The 21,281-nt window shown below is 40.7% G+C and overlaps 1 protein-coding gene and 1 long non-coding RNA gene across 4 annotated transcripts in view; one reads left to right on the top strand and one right to left on the bottom strand.

The window, feature by feature from the left end:
- slc9a7 (solute carrier family 9 member 7) overlaps positions 1-21,281 on the bottom strand; it is a 58,278-nt gene that overhangs the window by 11,176 nt on the left and 25,821 nt on the right. Inside the window, exons 13-15 of one of the 2 annotated variants that reach the window (XM_017479737.3) lie at positions 19,282-19,341; positions 5,386-5,449; positions 1,924-2,006 (exon numbers count right to left, since the gene is read on the bottom strand). In XM_017479737.3, the coding sequence (XP_017335226.1) occupies positions 1,924-2,006; positions 5,386-5,449; positions 19,282-19,341 (207 nt within the window). The remainder of the gene's footprint in view (positions 1-1,923; positions 2,007-5,385; positions 5,450-19,281; positions 19,342-21,281) is intronic. The other variant, XM_047158358.2, reaches the window with a different exon arrangement.
- LOC108271863 (uncharacterized) lies at positions 1,477-14,924 on the top strand. 2 transcript variants are annotated; one of them, XR_008397171.1, is made up of 2 exons: positions 1,477-4,193; positions 14,405-14,924. It is a non-coding gene; the product is annotated as an uncharacterized LOC108271863 (long non-coding RNA). The 2 variants fall into 2 exon arrangements; XR_001813951.3 differs by lacking the exon at positions 1,477-4,193 and adding an exon at positions 7,421-12,114.

Raw genomic sequence — 21,281 nt, 5'->3', positions numbered from 1 at the left:
CAAGTCCCTGTGAATAAGCTGTTGCTATAGAAACTAGTAACCTATTAGAATGAGCTCATAAACATTCAGTCACGGGGAAAAGAAAATACATCCTCTTTCAATTGTATGTTCTTATTTACCAGGGGCTTAAACAACAATTGTGTGGTTCTTACCAACTTCCATAAACAAACAAATAACCTCAGGTGATAACACAACACATTTCAGGATGTAGTCATTTCCCCCCCAAAGAATAAACCAACATGCAGAACCCAGGTCGGAAAACAATAAGTACACCCTTCCTAATCCCACAACCATTAAGTGCGATACTAGCAGCCAGGAGTTACTAATGAAGTGTGAAGACCTCTATAAAAGCAGCACATTTGGCAGTTGTGTGTCTACCCAATGCAAGTAAACATTGCTCCTCATCCTTCTGGAAAGGGTTATAAGGCCATCTCCAAACAATCTGAAATGTGCCGTTCTACAGTGAGAAGGATTGTTTACAAACAGAGGGCCTTCAAGACAGTAGCCAATCTTATCACGAGTGAACATCCGAGCAAATTCAGTCCGATGTCCAATTAATACTCAGGGATATAAAGAGAACCCCAAGCTATGTCATGTAACCTACAGGCCTCTGTAAGCACATTAAATGTTTATGTTGATGACAGCGCAATCAGTAAAAGACTGAACAAGTATGGCTTCCATACAAGCATGGCCCCTCAATTTAGGTTTGTGAACCAAAAACAAAACCATCACCACATATTCCGGAACAATAACCTTTGGACTGATGAGACCAAGGGTGGAGATGTTTGGTCACCATGCAAAGTGCCATGTTAGGTGAAAACCAAACACAGCATATTACCACCGATACCTTATACCAAGTGTGAACCACGGTGGTAAAGGGGTGATGATGTGGGTTTGGTTCGCAGCCGTATGATTTAAGAAACTTGCAGTCATTGAGACAAGAATATTCTTGAAACAAAATGCGAGGCCATCGGTCCGGCAGCTTAAGTTGGACCGAAATTGGGTCATGCGACAGGACAACGATCCCAAGCGCAACACCGAACCGACATCTGAACGTCTAAAGGAGAAAAAAATAATAAATCAAGACGTCGGATTGGCCGAATCAAAGTCCAGACCTCGACCCCATCTTAAGACAGCCGTGCATGAACAAACGTCCTCAGATGTCAATGAACTGAAGCAATGCTGCAAAGAAGAGATCTGGAGAAAACATCTACATCAAGTCACTGCTGCCAAACGTGGTTGTACGTGGTACTGAATTATAGAGCGTACTTATTTTTCTCACCTGGTTTCTGAATTTTGGTTTAATTTTTGGAGGAAAAAAATGACGACATACTGAAATATCACCTGAGATTATCTGCTTGTTTATAGAAGTTGGTGAGGATCACATAGTTGTTGGAAGACTACTGTCAGAACTGCTGATAGAAAATTAATCAACACCTTTTAACCAATCGGAATCCAGAATCCGACAGCGCTGTGGTATAGCATTAGGCTTTCCTAAGCTCTTCGGGTAGGTAGGATGATTACATTTAGTCAAGGCCTTACGTTCGGTGCTTCCTTCGTAATACCTGGACCTCTACTCTTCTCGTTTCTCTCTCTCCCTCTATCCATCGATTCCATTCCCAACACGAAACCCGACAGCGATATTCCCCCTTACGCGTCCTCCCAGTTCCCGTCACTGCAAGCTGCACCCCTCCTTCTCCACACGTGGCAGCAGACGTCAAGTGCCTTCTTTTCATCGTGTTTGCACAGTGCTGAAGTGACGTCACGGCCTTGGACTGACTGAGGCGTAGGAGAGGGAGAAAGAAAGAAAAAAAAGAAAGTAAAGAAAAGAAAGGAAAGCCAGGGCGAAGTGCCGTGCGGTGCGGTGCCGTGCGTATGTGTGTGTATGAAGAGCAGCACCACTCCAAAATCCTGAAAGGATACTTGTGGTCAAAAGTGTACCACAGTCTGAAGAGCCAGGCGCTCTCCTGCTTCGTCTTGCTCTGGCCTTCCTGCTGACTTCCATCCTACAGAGAACAGACAGGGGAAGAGAAGAGAAGGACATTCTCAACATTTCAATACAATTTTATTCGTACGACACACCGAGTCATGACTTTAGCAACAGCCACAAGGCAACAAAGCAAACGATCAGTTCCGCTTTTACGATCCGACGGGCGAATAAGGAACGAATCGTAGCGTCTCATTTTTCTGGTCATAAACAACCTCACGTGCCTAGAGACAAAGAAAAATACAGCTTGGAAGGAAGTAGCAGAGATCACTGGTGTGTGTTGTGAGTGCACATCCAGTTAGACACACCTATCAGTTAGAAACAGATTTATTTCAGCTTTAAGTCGGGAAGATTCCAGAAAATGTCGTCATTACTTTTTAGAAAGATTTCTGATTGACCGATTGTCATAATTAGGAGTTCATTAAGAGTGCACATGTGGCTGTATTTAAGAGCCAGTGCCTTTTTGCTCTTGTACCATGACAAAATCCAATCAATTCAGTGAAAAAAAAAAAAAAAAAAAAAAAAAAAAAAAAAAAAAAAAAAAAAATCATAAACAAGTCCATTTCCAAATTAGGAGCAATTTCCAAACAACTGAAGGTGCTACAAGCATCTGTACGAACAAACAAATATGCGAATATAAAACCACATCCTGGAACGGCATCATTCAGGAAAGAAAGAGGCACGAATTAACTCCCGGGGATGAAGGACCTTTGGTTGGAAAGGTTCCCAAGGCTACGACAAAAGAACCAGTGAAGGAGTCTGAGGCATCAGGTACCGAAGTGTGTACATCCATCATTAAGAGAGTCGTACAACGCGACGGCCTGAAAGGTCGTCACCTAAAGAAGACGCCAGACTGACGTTTGCGCTGGATCAGCAGCATTTCAGAGGAGGGTTCTCTGGTCAGATGAAACAAACGCCTAACTGTAAATTGGCCGCACTGATCAGCGCTACTTATGGAAGGAAAAAGGGAAAGGCTTTTAGATCGAAGGACACTATCCCAACTGTGAAGCATGGGGGTGGAGCATCATGTCGCTGGGCTGCATCACTGGCATCTTGTTAATGTCTCGGGACGTATTTTAAGATTAATAGTTATCTGTTGTTGTTTACGTTCGTGTTGAGAACTGTGCTAGTGTGTGCCTCTCTCTCTCTCTCTCTCTCTCTCTCTCTCGCCCTAATGGATACCCGTCGACTCTTTTTGCTGGTGATTGCCGGACTGCTCTGATTGGCTGCTGGTGATTGAACCTGTAGATAAAGCTGGAGAAGAAACCCAGTTCAGAGAGGCCTTTTATCTCCAGGCTGCAAGGACTTTGTCTTCCCCTGAACTCTAGAACTCTAGCTAGTGTGCTAGCTATGGTTGTCTTTGGTGGTTATGATTCAGCTGGTGTGCAAGTTGTTGAATCAAGTGGTTAACACCAGCCTGCATCTTCTCCAGGAGTTACAACTAAAACATCAATCTTCAATGTTTTTTCTTTTTCTTGGAAGCTGTAGGGAGGTGGATGCCGTTTTTGGTTAGAGATGGAGTAAGGTAAGAATGTCGTCGTTGTTGATTTGTATTTTATTTTGAAAGCCTAGGGAGTACTCCGCTTAAAATTTAGAAATGCTTTATGTCTATTGTTTTGGCCTGGTTCCTTCCTGGAGCCTTTTGATGCTTCCTCTTCTAGTAAACCTTTGTAAAAATAAATTAATTTCCGTTCCATACAAAAAATAAATAAATAAATAAATAAATAAATAAATAATCTGAGTCTTGGTTGCCTACTTTTTCTTTTTCCTTTTCCAACCCTAGACTGGGGGAGGCACGTCACGATCTCGAGGAAGGAGGATTATGTAGAATTACTGAAGCAACACCTCATGACATCAGCCAGAAAGTTCAATCTTGGTCACAACTGGGGTCTTCCAGCAGGACAATGATCCTAAACAAACCTCCACAGTGTAACAAACTGGCTTAAAAGACGACAAAGTGAAAGCATCCGAGCGGCAGTCGCAAAACCCTGACCCGAGTCCCAGAGAAAATCTGTGGCCTGACCTGAAAAAGCACGTCCCGGAGAGGAGGCCCACAACCCACCAAATACTGAACGAACTGTATGGAAACTTTTGATTCTGATACAGTAAATAAAAGCAGAACTGAATCTTCACCATCTTACCCATTATTTCAAAAATGACCTCTTCTGGAAATCAACTAGACGCCCTCAGAGAACCATCACTTCAGGTAATATCTTAAGAAAAACTGAGCTGGAATGTCTTCAGCGGAGGTGTGTGTAAACATTTGTCCTCGTCCGTAGCCAGTACAGTTAGTTTGCTTTGCTGTTCCTCTCCGACAGAAACCTTTCTATTAGTTTCAGGACAACATCACAGTTCAGTTAATATGTTATTACGATACAGCGCAAAGTCCTGGGTGCATGTTGTCGTTTAGGTTGGGTTTATTATATATAGCTATAAAATATAAAGCTCGGTTGCTTTTACACCCAGAACATGCCTCGGTTACATTTTTAATCTGTATTTTCATCCGATACTTCGTCTGTAAAAACACTTAAATCTTCACTTTCTTGAACGATGTAGTATATAAAATGTTCTATAAACAAAAACGTGCTCTTCTCTATTGACAAACTAATGCTGATGAAAAACAAACCGACTCCAACATTATAAACTAACGCTACTTTTCTACCTTTTATTTTATATTATATTATATTAATATATATATATATATATATATATATATATTATATTAATATATATATATATATATATATATTATATTAATATATATATATATATATATATATATATATATATATATATATATTATATTAATATATATATATATATATATATATATATATATATATATATATATATATATATATATATATATATATATACACACACACACACACACACACACACACAATTTGTATTAATTGGTTATAAATTTCCACACGCCTGCTCAATTCCAACCTTCCGGACCTGAGCAAGATTCCCATTTAAGTGAAAGGTCAGATGCATAACTTTATTTTTTCCTGCAACACTGTTCAAATGTATTGGGACATGAATAGCAGTTGCACAGCTTCTTATAAAGCACAAGCAGGTGTGTGTGTGTGTGTGTGTGTGTGTGTGTGTGTGTGTGTGTGTGTGTGTACAGAAAGCTGAACGATGTGGTCACGGTTTTCCATTCTCGCTCTAGGTAGAACTACACATACGTGTGCGCAGTAATCTTGGTTAGCAACACTTCAAACTAACCACAAGCGCTTCGGTTGCAAAGAAACGTGTTAATTCTTCTAGCAACGCTCTGCTAATCTGATCTTTACGAAGTGTAACGCCTTCGCATCGCAGCCCGTCACTTCATCAGCGTTTTCAACTGAAGATGACATGTTGGAAGATATTTAGGACCGCACTGCGCTTACCCCTTGAAGGACCTGGAAGCTGTCTCCACACGGCTGAGGATCTTGATCAGGGTCCACGCCAACTCTGAAAGAAATAAAGACAATAGATGAGTCTCGTGGAACACGTCACGTAATAGGTCGGTGTTCGTATGCGTATAATTAAAATGGTGCGTTCATACGACGTACACGCCCTGAGGTTCTGCACTGTTGCTAAGCAACCAAGAAATACGGGGAGTAAATGTCTGAAGCTAAAGAGTTAACCAGCAAGGGTGTCTTTTACACGATGTAAAGGTCGAACGACAATAGGAATAAGACAGATTTGTCAGGAAGGTCAACATTTACCTCAGAAATGTTGTTAAATCGCTAATACAAAGCTTCTAAAATTACACGGTAATCAAAGTTAGCATCAACCGCTAACGACGCTTCAGCAGACCACTGCCTCACATCTGATCGACTCGGAGCTTTTCGAAAAATTTCCTCTGCAACCCGTGGATTCATGAGGAATCGTGTTGTAAATATGGTGACGCATGAAAAGGAGGCGGGGTTGGGTGGGGGTGAGAAATAATCATAAGTCGTTTATTTATTTTCTATACAGTCTTACAGGGGAGTCCGGCAGACGATGAGACAACTCAAATGAAATTACCACACGTACCTGAGGATGACTCCTGAACTAGCGCCAGCTGTTTTGAACTAGCTAGCTGTGTGTCTAGCGGGCTAGCTACAAATCCTGCGAGATGATTTAATGCTAAGTGGTTCATTTTAGCCACTATGTACGAAGACCAACAGGAGATCTCAGTCTTCAGTCGGAACGACAGTCTGGTCGGCCGTTTTCGATTTCGACATGGAAACGTGAAATATTTTCGATTTTCAAGTGCTCGTGGTTGTGGGAACACGGTTGCTAAGCAACTAAGTAATACCGACACCAAGCAATGATCGAGGTTAATGATTTTCCTAGCATGAACGTAGTTAAGTCTGTATACGGACAACGGGAAATCACAGCGACAACGGAAACGAGATAGAACAGCTAGGAACGGCAACATTTCACTCAGATCTGTTGGTAAATTACTTTAAAAAACAAAACAAACAAAAAAAAAAAACAATTTAACAATGTCGTCCTATTAAATTTACACTGTGATTACACTAAGCATCAACTGCTACACAGAGCAGAATAAAACAATCCATTATGCCCCTGATTGCTTAATATTAAAAAGCAGGTTACTCATTTCGGTATCAATGTCGGTACTATTAATGACGAGTACCAAACAAACAAACAACAAACAAACAAACAAACAAACAAAGGTACCAGGCTGCCTAAGCAGTGAGCGTTGATATTGGAACACAGTTCTTTAATTGTCCTGGCGCTCATGTGATGCATTTCAGTCCGACCTAACCGACAACCCTACTCTCCCTCTCTCTCTCACACACACACACACACACACACACACACACACACACACACACACACACCAATATCCTGAGCCGTGTGCTCTCTATCCCCCCACACACATACACACACACAGGCCACGTCATTACAAAGACAAATATTAGTTCTAACTAGGACGTGTTTGTGAATATTAAAGGGAATTAAACAAGTCGACACATTCCACCGAAGCCACGTGACGCTCACGTGGGTTCTTCCGGCGGTTCTGTAACCCCACAGGAATGCCACAACAACTGCTCGCATAACGTTTCACATGGCGAGGAAAGAAAATCTGAACTGAGACTTCAAATAAACTCTCAGGCACTTGGTTCTCTGGTGAAACAGGACCTGGGTATCACTGACCTATAAACCGTAATTAACATCGTACAGGAAGTGGACGAACTTTCACACAAGCACGTAGGTACACACACTTATCCTTCCCTTCCCAGACATTATATTATGAATAATTAATTACTTTATTATCAGTCACCTACTTCACTCATTCAGCGTCACTCAGCCACTTAGACATTCACTCAGTCACTTCATTCACCACTACTGACCCAAAAGCACAAGAAAAATCGCTCAAAATCATATAAATAATCCACAGAAGTTTTGGGATTCTGTTCTGTGGAACTTTTCAGCACAATGGATCAGCGGTACGTCTGGAGGAAGAAGAATGAAGAAAGTACACTCTGTTCACAGTCGAGCATGGTGGAGGCTCGGTGATGCTCTGCGGCTGCTTTACGTCCTCTGGCACTGGAAACCTGCAGCGTGTGGAAGGAGAGATGGATTCATCGAAGCATCAGGAAATCCTAGGAGGCAACCACGTGTTGTCTGTGAGGAAGCTGAAGCTTGGTCGTCGTCGGACTTTCCAACAGGACAACGATCCCAAGCGTACCTCAAATTCCACCGAGGCTTGGCTGCAGAAGAAGTCCTGGAAGATTCTACAGGGCCATCACAGTCACCTGACTCGAACCCCATAGAGAATCTCTGGTGGGATCTGAAGAAGGCGGTTGCAGCACGCAAACACAAGAATATTACTGACCTGGAGGCCATCGCTCATGAGGAATGGGATCAGATTCCTCAGGAACGCTGCAGAAGCTCTGCATCTCGTCTGCAGCAGGTCAGAACAGGAAAAGGAGCTCCACTAAATACTAAAGCTGCTCTCCATGAAGGGGGGGAATAATCTTGAAACTGGAGAGATCATAAGTTGCATTTGCAGTTGAATTTGGGGAAACCCCTCGAAGCATCCGTTGTGTCGAACTATTTAAAGTGCTTGTGTTTGATCTGTTCATCGCAAACAGCTGAAAGTCTGTACATTTTGACAAGGAACCTGATTTGCACTGGGGGGTGAATACTTCTGATTGTAACTGCAAGCACTCAGTCACACTTTCGCTCATTTAATCGTTGACTCAATTAGTTACATATTCTTTAATTACTCACTCGCTGAATCACTTACTCATTCCCTCACTCCTTCATTTCACCACAGACTAACTGCATATGTTCTATTTTATTTACATTTATATTTAACATTCATTTGAGTGAACTTTCATTTAAATTCGAGCTGTATAAAGTACAGTACAGTCTCTGTGTACAGGTAGCCGATGAGAACCTGTGGGAGACGTGGATGAGGTGAAGCTTTACAGCTCTGTGCACAACACAGGCTTCATTGTAAACCAGGAAATGAGAATTAATCTAGATAGAGCTTGAGATTTGACCGCTGGGCCAAAGTACACAAACACCGAGTTATCAGTTATTCAGATTAAACTGTCACTCAGAGCACAGATTGGTCTCTCAGCTCACGCCGCACATAACGGGTGAAGCCGAAAGCCAAGCTGACGAGCTCTCTCTGGTGACTCACTCGCGTGGTGGGCCGAGCTTTTAACGAGCTGCTGTTATTTTTGCCACGTCTGGGGGAGTAACGGTGGAGGCCGGAGAAGGAAAAAAGGCCGAGCAGCAGCGACAGTCCAAACAAAACCCTCAGCTCCTGGACTTTCTCTCTGTGACCTGTCGGACAAAGAACATCACCCTGCTTACGTTCCTCCTTCTCCGAACACACACTACGCACTCTTCATTTCACGCTTTTAATAGGGCGAGAAATAATCCTGGACCAGTTTACTGCAAAACCATCGACGGATCGAAGCGGACTTACTCATTAAAACGCTTGACAGAGAGGTGCGTTAGATAAGCGTTAGCGTTTAACCATGTCTAAAGGTTAAACAGGTGGAACTCAAAACATTTTTTCTCCTTGAACCCGCCCCCACGCCTTCCAGTGGACAATAGCATGGCGAGCTTAAAAAATAAATAAATAAATAAATAAATGAATAAAACAGAGACCATTATGCTGCTTAAAAGCCAAGTTGTAACAATATAAACACAAAACTGTGCTCAGAACATTTTATGAGAATGGTCACGGGTGTAGTCACGGTCCTATTTTCTTCATAATGACAACCAAACGTATCCACGCAGTTCACTGTGTATAAAAACCCTGTATTTACCCAATACTCCTAATACGCTTACATTACTTTTTATGATGTACTACAGTGCTGTGGAAAAGTATCCTGATTTCTTCAGTTTTTGTGTGAATCTCTTACTAAATTGTTTTAGAAATTAAAAGAAAATCTAAAAAAGGTACAACAAAGCCAGCCTGAATAAACACAAAATATAGCTTTTAAATGATAACGTTATTTATTCAATCCCCCAAATCTATGAAAGTGCATTGATAACGGGGTTCAGCTGGACGAGACACAGCCAGGCCTGATCACTGCGAACCCTGTTCAATCACATCAGCACTTACATAGAACTCTTTCGACGGCAGGAAGTTAAAAGGTCTTACGGAGTAACACACTGTGGCGAAGTTGAGAGAGATTCCAGAGATGATGAGGAAGACGGTGAGTGAAGTACATCAGTCTGGGAAGGGTTACAAAGATATTTCAGAGGCTCTGGGACTCTGAAGGACCACAGCGAGAGCCGTTATCTCCAAATGGAAAAGCACAGTAGTGAACCTTCTCAGAAGTGTCCGACCTTCTAAAATTCCTCCGAGAGCACAGCGACGACTCATCCAGGAAGTCACAAAAGACCCAAGGACGACATCAAAGGAACTACGGGTATCTCTTGCATCAATAAAGGTCACTGTTCATGACTCCACTATCAGAGAGACACTGGGGGAAAACGGCCTCCATGGAAGAGTGGTGAGGTGAAACCCACTGCTGACCCAGAAGAACATTAAGACTCGTCTGAATTTCGCCAAAACACACCTCGATGATCCTCAAACCTTTTGGGAGAATGTTCTGTGGATTCATGAGTCGAAAGTGGAACTGTTTGGAAGACAGGGGTCCTGTTATATCTGGCGTAAACCAAACACCTATTCCCACAAGAAGAACATCACAGCTACAAATAGTCAGACTTTCACAGTGACGTTTGTTACTAATGAGACCTTTTAGCCGAACTCACGTTCGACGCACATGAATCGAAGAGGGCTTCGGATGAATGTGTGTTGTGAGGACACGCAGCACGTCTTGGCCAAAAATTGCGGAAATACTGGGGTGATTTTGAAAATGAACAAGATGCCAACAAATCAGTCGAACGGTGTCATAAGTAAGGAATAAAACACTTTGTTTTGTGTCGTTACTGTAAAATAACGAGCAACGAGGTGGAGTGATGAGTTACTGTCACCACCCCGAAGGGGATTACTTTCCTACAAGAGCGCATACACATTTACACAACATACCCCGACACCATCGGAACATTTCTCCATTCCCTGTAAACGTTCGATTTTACGAGTATTTTTGAAATTTTACAAGAACAACCAAACGAGCGGTGGAATTTAAACAACTGGGGACGGATTCACAAAGCATTCTTAAGAAATCATAATTCTTCTAAATGGCCAATTTCTTCTCATTTCCTAACTTGAGAAAGAACGTTAAGAATATTTTGTATTCCCCAAAATTCTTAGGAAGGGTCTTATTTTATTCCCCTTAAGCTTCTAAGTTTCTAAGAAGAAAAATCAAGAAAAATTCCAATTCTTGAAAAGAACGTTCTTAAAAATGGTGAATAACTCGGTAAAGTTAGAATTTTAATGAATTTATCGGGTCGTTTCAAGAATGAAACCTGACAAAAATGATCAAACTTGTCGCATATAATAAATAACGTATAACCACTGCAAAAACAAACACACCTATACGCATGAATAAATGATTGGGAGGCGATTGCTACTTAATGAAAAGGGTTAGATTGAATATTAAAACTGATTAAAGTTTGGTAGCAGTGAATTTGCTGTAGCCATTACACTACTGTCATCTTATTTTAAAGAAAAAAAAAATGAAGACGTTCTTAAGAAAATATAACTTCTAAAGAATTTTTCAAAGAACCGCACTTAGGACCATTCTTACAAACTTCTCAGAGTTTATCCTAAGAACTTTAACTTCTTCCTGAAGATTTCATGAATCCAGCCCCTGGTCCAGAAATAAAAAATAAATAAATATAAATATTTTTTTTAAATAAAAAGCACCAACCGCATGAATACTGATGATACTTGGAAAAGTGCATCGTGACCGAGATCACAGTACATATCGCAAGATCATACTCAGTATCAAAACATCCGGCCGAGACCGATCATGTGATTTGTAAAAAATTAAATACAAGTTAAAGATGTCATTTTCTGTAGCTGACTTTTTATAAGTCTATTTTTGCCTGTTACATGACTAATGATGAGCTAAATAAATAAATAAATAAATAAATAAAATGTTCAATATAAAATCTTTGTTTCCATCTTCGCTTGCGCAAAGTCGACTAGAAATAAAGACTTTTATAAGAGATGGACAACATTTTAAAGTAAGTTTATTGCGAAAGCGAGTTCCACGCCTCGATATACCCTAGTGATTCAGCACAAACACTTCGTTTGGCACATTCATTTTTTTTTCAGTCTTTGTGGAGGCTGATTTTGCATGTCACGGTTTTCCTGTGTTAGATAAGGGGTCTGGAAGGGAAGACGGGCTGCAGAAAGCTGATATTAACGCGCTCATTTTAAAACATTCTTCTTTCTATAGTAACAGTTCGTTCCCAGGGACTCGTATAGCGGATGCGCCACTTTACGACCGGATTTCTTAAAAAAAAAAAAAAAAAAAAAAAAAAAAAAAAAAAAAAAAAAAAAAATGCTGGGTAATTGTTTTCTTAAAGTAAGAGGATGCTTAGTTTACATTTGCGGAAGGGGAGTCAACAGGAAATTTCTAAAAGTGCTCGTTGTTATAAATACATTACGGTAACAGCTCGTTCAGAGGGACGTTGACAGTCATCTATAAGTAGAAAACGATTTGTAGAACTTTACACAGGTAATACCTAGACCTCTCTACAGTTTGTACATCGATATTTATGCAGTTTAATCCTAGAAGTTTACACACTTTATATGTAGAAATTTATGCAGTTTATACCTAGAATTTTATGCAGTGTGTACCTAAGACTTCATGCAGTTTATACCTAGAACCTGACATACTTTATACCTAGACATTTATACATAGAAATTTGTGCAGGTTATACCTAGAACTTTACAGTTTACACACGGATCACTATGCAGTTTATACATAGAAATTTGTGCAGGTTATACCTAGAACTTTACAGTTTACACACAGATCACTATGCAGTTTATACATAGAAATTTGTGCAGGTTATACCTAGAACTTTACAGTTTACACACGGATCACTATGCAGTTTATACATAGAAATTTGTGCAGGTTATACCTAGAACTTTACAGTTTACACACAGATCACTATGCAGTTTATACATAGAAATTTGTGCAGGTTATACCTAGAACTTTACAGTTTACACACAGATCACTATGCAGTTTATACATAGAAATTTGTGCAGGTTATACCTAGAACTTTACAGTTTACACACAGATCACTATGCAGTTTATACATAGAAATTTGTGCAGGTTATACCTAGAACTTTACAGTTTACACACAGATCACTATGCAGTTTATACATAGAAATTTGTGCAGGTTATACCTAGAACTTTACAGTTTACACACGGATCACTATGCAGTTTATACATAGAAATTTGTGCAGGTTATACCTAGAACTTTCCGCACTTTATACGGTTTACACCTGGAGCTTTATGTGGTTTATACATAGAAATTTCTATGTAGTTTATTTCTAGAAATGTATGTAGTTTATACCTGGAATTTTTATGTGATTTATACCTAAGATTTTGTGCCGTTTACACCTGACACACTTTACAGCCAAAACTTTACAACCTATATATTCAGAAATTTTGTGTACACTATACGTATAACTTTACAGTTTATAGAAAGGAATTTGCCGTTTATACTTAGAAGCTTATTATACAAAGTTTACACAATGATATCTATGCAGCACACCTAGAACTTCACACCTTACACATAGAAATGTGTTCAGTTTATACCTAGAATTTTTACGCCGTTTATATCTAGAACTTTACAGTTTACGCCTAGAACTTTATGCACTTTATACCCAGAACGATACGCAGTTTATGACCAAACCTTCATGCAGATTATAGAACCTGACGCACTTTGTACCAGAAATTTATGCAGTTTATATCTCAAACCTGACACATTTTACACATAAAACCTAACTTTCTACTTACACACTTTCTACAGTTTCTCAGTAACATGTCGACAAGTTGAGACTTCAAAAGAGAGGCTGGTGAGGGAATAAGTTATACTAGTTTGTAGATGTCCCACAACATTAAATGCAAATATAAACGGATAAAAAAAAAAAAAAAAAAAAAAAAAAGTGTGAGACGTACTTTCAGGAATAAAAATATGAACGGCATAAAATGAATGAAACGCTTGTGTTCGTGCTGCAACAGGAAAGTGTTCAACTTCAGGGTGGTAACAGTAACTGCTTCATCACATCACCCAGTCAGTGATTATTTTCCTGTAACTGCACGGTACAGAGCGTTTCGTTCCTTACGTGCCATTTCACACAGACTAAAAAGGACCGCTTGTTTGAACATGAGGGCTGAACTTATAAAGAAAAGAAAGAAGACAGGAGTAACCAAGAGAAAGTTTTTTTAAAAAATAAATAAATAAACCCCAACAGATGGGCAGTGCAGGGCAAAGACAAAGAAAAGGAAGTGTGGGGAAATGAAGAATAAGAGATGACGAAGAGGAAAAGGAGAGCGCGAGAGACAGAGTGAGAGTACTTTATATCGTGGAAGGAGAAAGGCATGACGTTTGTACAGGAAGCAGGCCTGTGGGCTGGGTGTGTGGGGAATTATGAGGTCCCGAGGGGTCAGATGAGCTGAAGGGGAAAACAAAGGCGGTCAGAATCTGGAGAAAGGATCGGACGAGGGGGGATGGAAATATGTAGGGCTAAGAAACATTTTCTGAGGAGAAAGTAGCTTAAGCCACGCCCAAGCACTCGGACTGAAGGAATGCTGGAGAAAAAAGGAGGCTCTGAAATTTAAACACTGAATAAGACCTGAACCTCTATAAACACACTATTAAATGGAGGAAATACATATTTCATTTGTATGTACGTGTGTGTGAGTGTGTGTGTGTGTGTGTGTGTGTGTGTATACCCAGAATTTTCTCCGTCACTAATCTAATTCTTGTGTTGTCTTGTGGCTGTTGTTTACGCAGCACAGCGATGTTTATCCTGCACTCAACTTTGTGTGTGTGAAGAACCTCCCTGACGCCAGCTTGTGAAATCCTGTGAATAATGACAACACACACACACGAACCCCCAACCCACACGCTGACTAAAACACAGCACTGGCAGACATGTGCTGCTCACAGATCGGAAGACAGAGTGTTTAACACTTCTGTGTGAATGTATGTGCACGGAAGGAGCCTCCCCTGGCTCACCCGGGGCAGCGATCAGTATCATACTGCTGAGCGGCTAATCCTTCCAGCACGACGGTTCCACTATGAAGTGGAACCACGACACGAAAAGAAGTACTAGTAGTAGTAGTGATGAAGAAAGGAAGGGCTGAAAGAACTTGCTTTAAATTCCAAGAAACTGGAAACGGGTCCATTTTTAAAATAAATTTTAGGGCTTTCATATTATTTTATTTAAGGTTATCATGGTATTTTCTCTCATCTTCTTTGGAACCAGGCCAAAAGCAGTTTTATTGTATTTATGGTTTTTAAATTTTTTTTTTTTAAAAACAAAAATTTCTTCCTCTATTCGTCTTGTTTTATGCGCGTGTTTACTTTTTAATTTGTTTTATTTTGACTATTTTGTACTACTTATTTTATTCATTTACATTGGTATGTAATTATTTTATTTTTGTAGGTGAATATTTTTTCATGTTACTTTACGTTATATCACGTTTTGTTATGCATGTGATGTGTTATGCTATATTACACTGTTACGTTTTACATTATCTTACGTTGTTATTACATTGTTGCATCTTAATATATTGTGAATAATATGTGCTATATTACATTATGTTACATAATATGTTACGTTTCATTATGCATGTAATATTATATTACTTAACATTATGCTATATTACATTGATGTTATATTATTGTTATGTTATGCTATATTACGTTATGTTACATAATATTGTTACGTTTTATTACATTATGTTACGTTATGCTATATTACGTTACATTATGTTATGCTATAATACGTTACGTTATGCTATATTATATTACCTTATATTATGTTACGTTATATTATGCTATATTACATTGTTACGTTATATTATGTAACGTTATGCTATGTTACGTTATGCTATGTTACGTTATGCTATACTACATTGTTACGTTATATTATGTAACTTTATGCTATATTATGTTACGTTACATTGTTACATTATGCTATATTACATTGTTAAGTTGTATTATGTTACGTTACGCTATATTATGTTACGTTATGCTATATTACATTATGTTACGTTATATTATGTTATATTATGTTGCGTTATGCTATGTCATGCTATATTACATTATGTCATGTTATATTACATTATGTTACGTTACATTATATTACGGTATGCTGTATTATGTTACGTTATATTATGTTACATCATGTTGCATTATGCTATATTATGTTACGTTATGCTATATTACAGTGTTACATTACATTATGTTACATTATGCTATGTTACATTGTTAAGTTGTATTATGTTACGTTATGCTATATTATGTTACGTCATGCTATATTACATTATGTTACGTTATATTATGTTGTGTTATGCTATGTCATGTTATGCTATGTCATGTTATGCTATATCACATTATGCTACATCACGTTACATTATATTACGGTATGCTGTATTATGTTACGTTATATTATGTTACATCATGTTGCATTATGCTATATTATGTTACGTTGTGCTATATTACAGTGTTATGTTATATTATGTTACGTTATGCTATATTACATTATGTTACGTTATATTATGTTGCGTTATGCTATGTCATGTTATGCTATATCACATTATGCTATATCACGTTACATTATATTACGGTATGCTGTATTATGTTACGTTATATTATGTTACATCATGTTGCATTATGCTATATTATGTTACGTTATGCTATATCACAGTGTTACGTTATATTACGTTACGTTACATTATATTATGTTACTGAAAGGAAATTCTCTTATATCACGAACTCTCATATTTTGAACTGTATTAAGACACCTTGGATACGGGGAACACCGGGTTATAGTTTCTGTTTGTGCGTCTCTGTGCTATCAAATACCTACGATGAATGTATTCATTTAATTACCTCTTTGAATAAGCTGATCAACTGCCACCCTTTGATATAGCTGAAACATGTAGACTTATTTTGTAGTATGACTCTGTGTGCTGTGTGGTTTGTCTAAATCTGTCTGCACCTGCAGAAACCGTCCACGCACTGCTGTTGTCAATGTGTATAAATACTTCTGCTTTGCATGAATCAACTGGGACGGCTCGGTGAGCATGCATGTGTCAGTGTGTGTTCATTTTAGACCCCCCCCACCCCCCCCGGGCCTACAGGAAACCACACTTTCTAAAAGTTAATAGAAGTAAAAAAAAAAAAAAAAAAGGCTGGAAGGCATGACGGAAGATCTGAGAGACATAATCTGAGATTCCTGAGATGGAAATCTAACAGTTACATTATGTTACGTTATATTGTTATGCTACATTACATTATTCGACGTTATATTATGTTGCGTTACGTCACGTTATGTTATGCTATATTTGCTATATGTCATATTATATTATGTTATATTACATTGTTACAGACATGTTATGCTACATTATGTTATATAACTTACTTCGTTGCAAATATTACACTGTTACATAATATAACATTTAGTTTCGTTATGCACGTTATGTTATTACGTTATATAATTTTCTCATTGCATACACGAGATGATTATAGATTATTATATGTAAATGATACGTGACGTTACATTACATTATGTTATGCCATCTTAAGTTAAGATTCTTTTTGACAAGCTAATTTTCCGTGAAATCAATCCCAAGAGTAATGGAATTTACAGCCCGAACCTCTGTAGGGAGTTTCTACATTACACAGAACGATCTCCGGTACTATAACTAACTCGGAGCAGATGGGCCCTGGTGTGTCCCTCCTGCTGGGAGATTTACTCATCGATCAAGTGGAACCTCCACCCAAAAATCCCTCACTGAATTCTCACACACACGCGCGTGCACACGATGTAACTACAACACCAAGTGCCAACATCCCGGCAGTTGGTCAACATCCCGGCAGCTGAGCGCGAGCTCAGAAATCAGAAAAGTCTGTAAAGTAAACGTCCTGCTACAGAAATGTACGATTTCCACATTCCGTGGAAAGAAAAGGAAAAACGGGTCTATAACTAATTGGATGTTAAAACACGTGTGACCTTGTCGTGCATCATCTCTCGCAGCGTGAACTCGCGACGCGCCGTACTGAAATTGCGCGTACTGGAATTCAGATCGCAAACATGTGCGGTTACATTTTACGTTTCCTAACACCTACGTCGCCGATTTCCTGACCTGGCGCTTTCATTAGGTTGCTTTAAGCGCACGAGTGACTATCAGCATGCAATACATAATAAAATGCGATATTATAAGACCTACTGGATCGAGTGGTATTTTAACGCTGCGGAATAATGAGCGCGGAAGCCATCTTGCTCGATTTGTTCAATTGACTTGATTATTACAACGAGGACTATTCATGCACCGGTTATACTGGGTTTACTTTAATGCTTTAGCTTCTCGTCCGGTCATACATCGTCATATTGGTCTTTAATCGTAATAAAAATTCTGAAATTGTTTCTTGCTTTTATGTTAACTCGTACTACATTTGACTGGCAAAAAAAAAAAAAAACAAAAACTGTGATTCTCTCTTCAGTTCATATTTTCCATCCTTGATGTTTTGGTTTTTTCCCCCCGGGTGTTAAGTAAACAGCAATCGATGGGGGAAACGGGCTGCAACCCCAACGGCGTGGCCTACGCACAGCTCATTTGCATATTCAGAACGCGGAGCTGAAAATATCGACTCGGGTACCCGTGTGGATCGAGTCTTTCCCACCCGTGTAAACATCGGCGTAACGTTCGGACGCGAGCCGTCGGATTTGAATACGGCCCTCGGAGCGACGAGGGAGCGATCTGAGATTCGGCGCTCGGGGGACTGATAAAAACGAAACATTACGTCGTGACTGAAGATCACGATGCCATATTTGATTTCCCCTATAAATGAAATTTATCTCGCGTTCGAACGGCCGACGGTCCGCGCTATTGTTTAGCTCCGCCCACGCGATTTCACACGCCTGGGACTTGGGCAAGAAAAGGAATCCGATTCATCGCCGTCTGACGTTACATTCGAAAGTGTTCGCTAATCTATGAACTCCAGAAGGCTGGGATGCAACACGGAGCTTTCTGTAGGTTTGAACGCGACGCGAGAGGTCTTTAAGATTTAAATACTGACCCGAATAGGGAGTCTGGTTAGCGTTAGCACTGGTTAACGGTCTACATTCGTACATACGGATGCGGTTCGAGTCCCGGCGCGGAATTCCTATGCTAGGTGCAATTTAAAATAAACGAACGAAGGCAGTACGGGAGACTCTCTCGGAATTTCTCTCAGGACCGCAGTTTGTAAATAACGTGGTCGCGACTCTAGTTTGGGAAACTTTTCGGGGTAATGGTGTAATGGGATCTAGCTAGCAACACGGCGGCGGCATGACACTCGTCTTTCCTCCATCGTTCTGTCCAAAATGATCGAGGAAGAAAGGCTACAGTGTACTCGTTCCAAAATAAAGATGATCGTCGTGCCAGACAGAGTCAGAAGAATCCGGCAGGGAGGGGGAGAAGGAGCAGACAGAGTGGTTCAGAGGGTGAGGGAACAGTAGTAGAGCAGGGAGAGACGGATGGAGATCCTGAAGGGGATCGTGATGTAGAGGAGTGCGAGAACATTAGGCGCTGCTTCCAAAAACCATACACAAGTCGTCCAGGTGAACCCATAGAGACCAGACCACCAGGTGAGCGTGTAACGGGTCAGGGTGATGTTACCTGAGGTAGTCCCACAGCTTCAGCAGTCTCTCCTTCTCCGTGACTGAAGCCCGGCCAACCCTGAGCACATTGAAATAACTTTATCCGTGAGGTGAAAAAAAAAAAGCTCTTCACCCCGAGAAAGATCAAGAACGTTTCGATAAGCACGGAACGACCCACTCTGCGTCGCGCTGTATTAGGAAACTAAATCGACTACGGGGTGGTGTGATGACGCGGAGTCACCGGTCGGTCCATCCCGAAGCGGATTATTCTTCCCCTTAGTTTTATTCCCCTTACGCCACAGCAAGTTTGTTTACTTTTTTCGTTTTTCTTATCTGAAGCGCGCCGACACCGGAGACTCCTCCCATAAACGTGACAAACGTCTCCAAACGGTCACGCCCGGATTTTATAGAGTGAAGCGCGCGCCGTACGGGCCCCTGCGGACGAGCCGTCACTATGGAAACGATGCGCGCCGACGCGTCGAAACCTGCGCCGTTCTATAGAAAACAGATCGACCAATCAGAATCCAGAACTCGCCCGCGCTTTGGTGTAAATATAGTCACGAAAGCCTGCATGAAATCTACACGAACAGGCCTGCACTTCAGTCACTTTCGCTTCCTGTTCTGCTTCCTTTAAAAATAAAAAAGCACAACGTTGCACTTTCTTACCCTGAAAAAACAAAAACTCCTCACTTGCTTTAGTTTATTCTGGAAAGGAACTAAAGCGTCTTTTTTTTTTTTTTTGTGGGTTTCCCCCCACCCCCCCACCTCTCCGTTTTCTGAAACTAAACGCTCGACGCCGGTTCGTGCGACTGGAAATGAAACGGGGAGAAAATCCAGATCCTTCCACCGGCGGTACAAACACACCCGGGCATACGTTTAATAAAGGTCGGCGTGTGTACACGGCGTCAGGGAGCACCGTGCGTCTCACGAGAGCCGTCCATCTCGAGCACTGATATACATGCAAAACACAGGACCGAATCTATGCAAATACATCGACCTCGTACCCGTAATACAATGTCCTCGGAAATAAAACCCGCGCCAGAGATCCGAACGCGAACCGGTACTACCACAGGGCAGGTATTAGCGTAAGCCGGGTTTGGTCAGCTGAAGGCCAAACCGGACCAAAAATATCAGAACCGTTCGAAAAATGACGACTGCGGTATTAGATCGTCTCAGGTGAAACATCCTGCTCGCACTTCCGCCTGGGAAACACTTCTCCTGCCTTTAATCGGAGGTGCACTTGCGGTTTGAGACAATCGGTGCCTCTGTAGACGTTTCCAACGTCAGGGTCTTAACCGCCACGTGCTTCTCGGCCTTCTATTGAAAAATAATCGCGATGCCATGATGGCCTTTATTAAAAAAAAACCCCACAATATCAAGCTTATCATTTTGATTTTATTCGTTCTGTTTTCTGCCTCGGTGAACACTTTATCGGTCATCGTAAAGGTCGCGTGATGCCCTCCGATCTTTAAAAAACCAAAGAAAACGAAAGAAAAAGAAAGGTAGCTGGGTCACTGACTGAAACCGGACCGGTTTGTGAAGATCCGGTCCGGGGGGGGGGGGGGGGGTGTTGGGTTGTATGTCTATATCTCGAGAATCGATACAGTTCATATTTTTTCATGTTTACACTCATGCATGTGTAGCAAATGCTTTACATTCCTCTGACTGAATCAGCCGTGTGTGTGTGTGTGTGTGTGTGTGTGTGTGTGTGTGTGTGAGAGAGGAGAGACAGAGAGAGAGAGAGAGAGAGAGAGAGAGAGAGAGAGTGTTCGGTTCCATATTTACACAGGAAGTGGAATCTCCTGAGGCTCCCCTATAGGGAGGCAAGTCTGAGCAGGTTAAAGCCCAAATGAAAGAGAGAAATTCAGAGGGCGAGAGACTCAGAGGAAGAAGTGGAGGGGGGGTAGAGAGAGAGAAAGAGAGAGAAAGAGAAAGAGAGAGAGAGAGAGAGAGAGAGAGAGAGAGAGAGAGAGAGAGAGAGAGAGGGAGAGAGAGGGGCTGGAAATCCAGCATACGATG

Source organism: Ictalurus punctatus, chromosome 11, assembly GCF_001660625.3.
Source record: "Ictalurus punctatus breed USDA103 chromosome 11, Coco_2.0, whole genome shotgun sequence".
Classification (NCBI taxonomy): domain Eukaryota; kingdom Metazoa; phylum Chordata; class Actinopteri; order Siluriformes; family Ictaluridae; genus Ictalurus; species Ictalurus punctatus.
The sequence above is the reverse complement of the archived record's forward strand: the minus strand, read 5'-3'. Positions and strand labels throughout refer to the sequence as shown.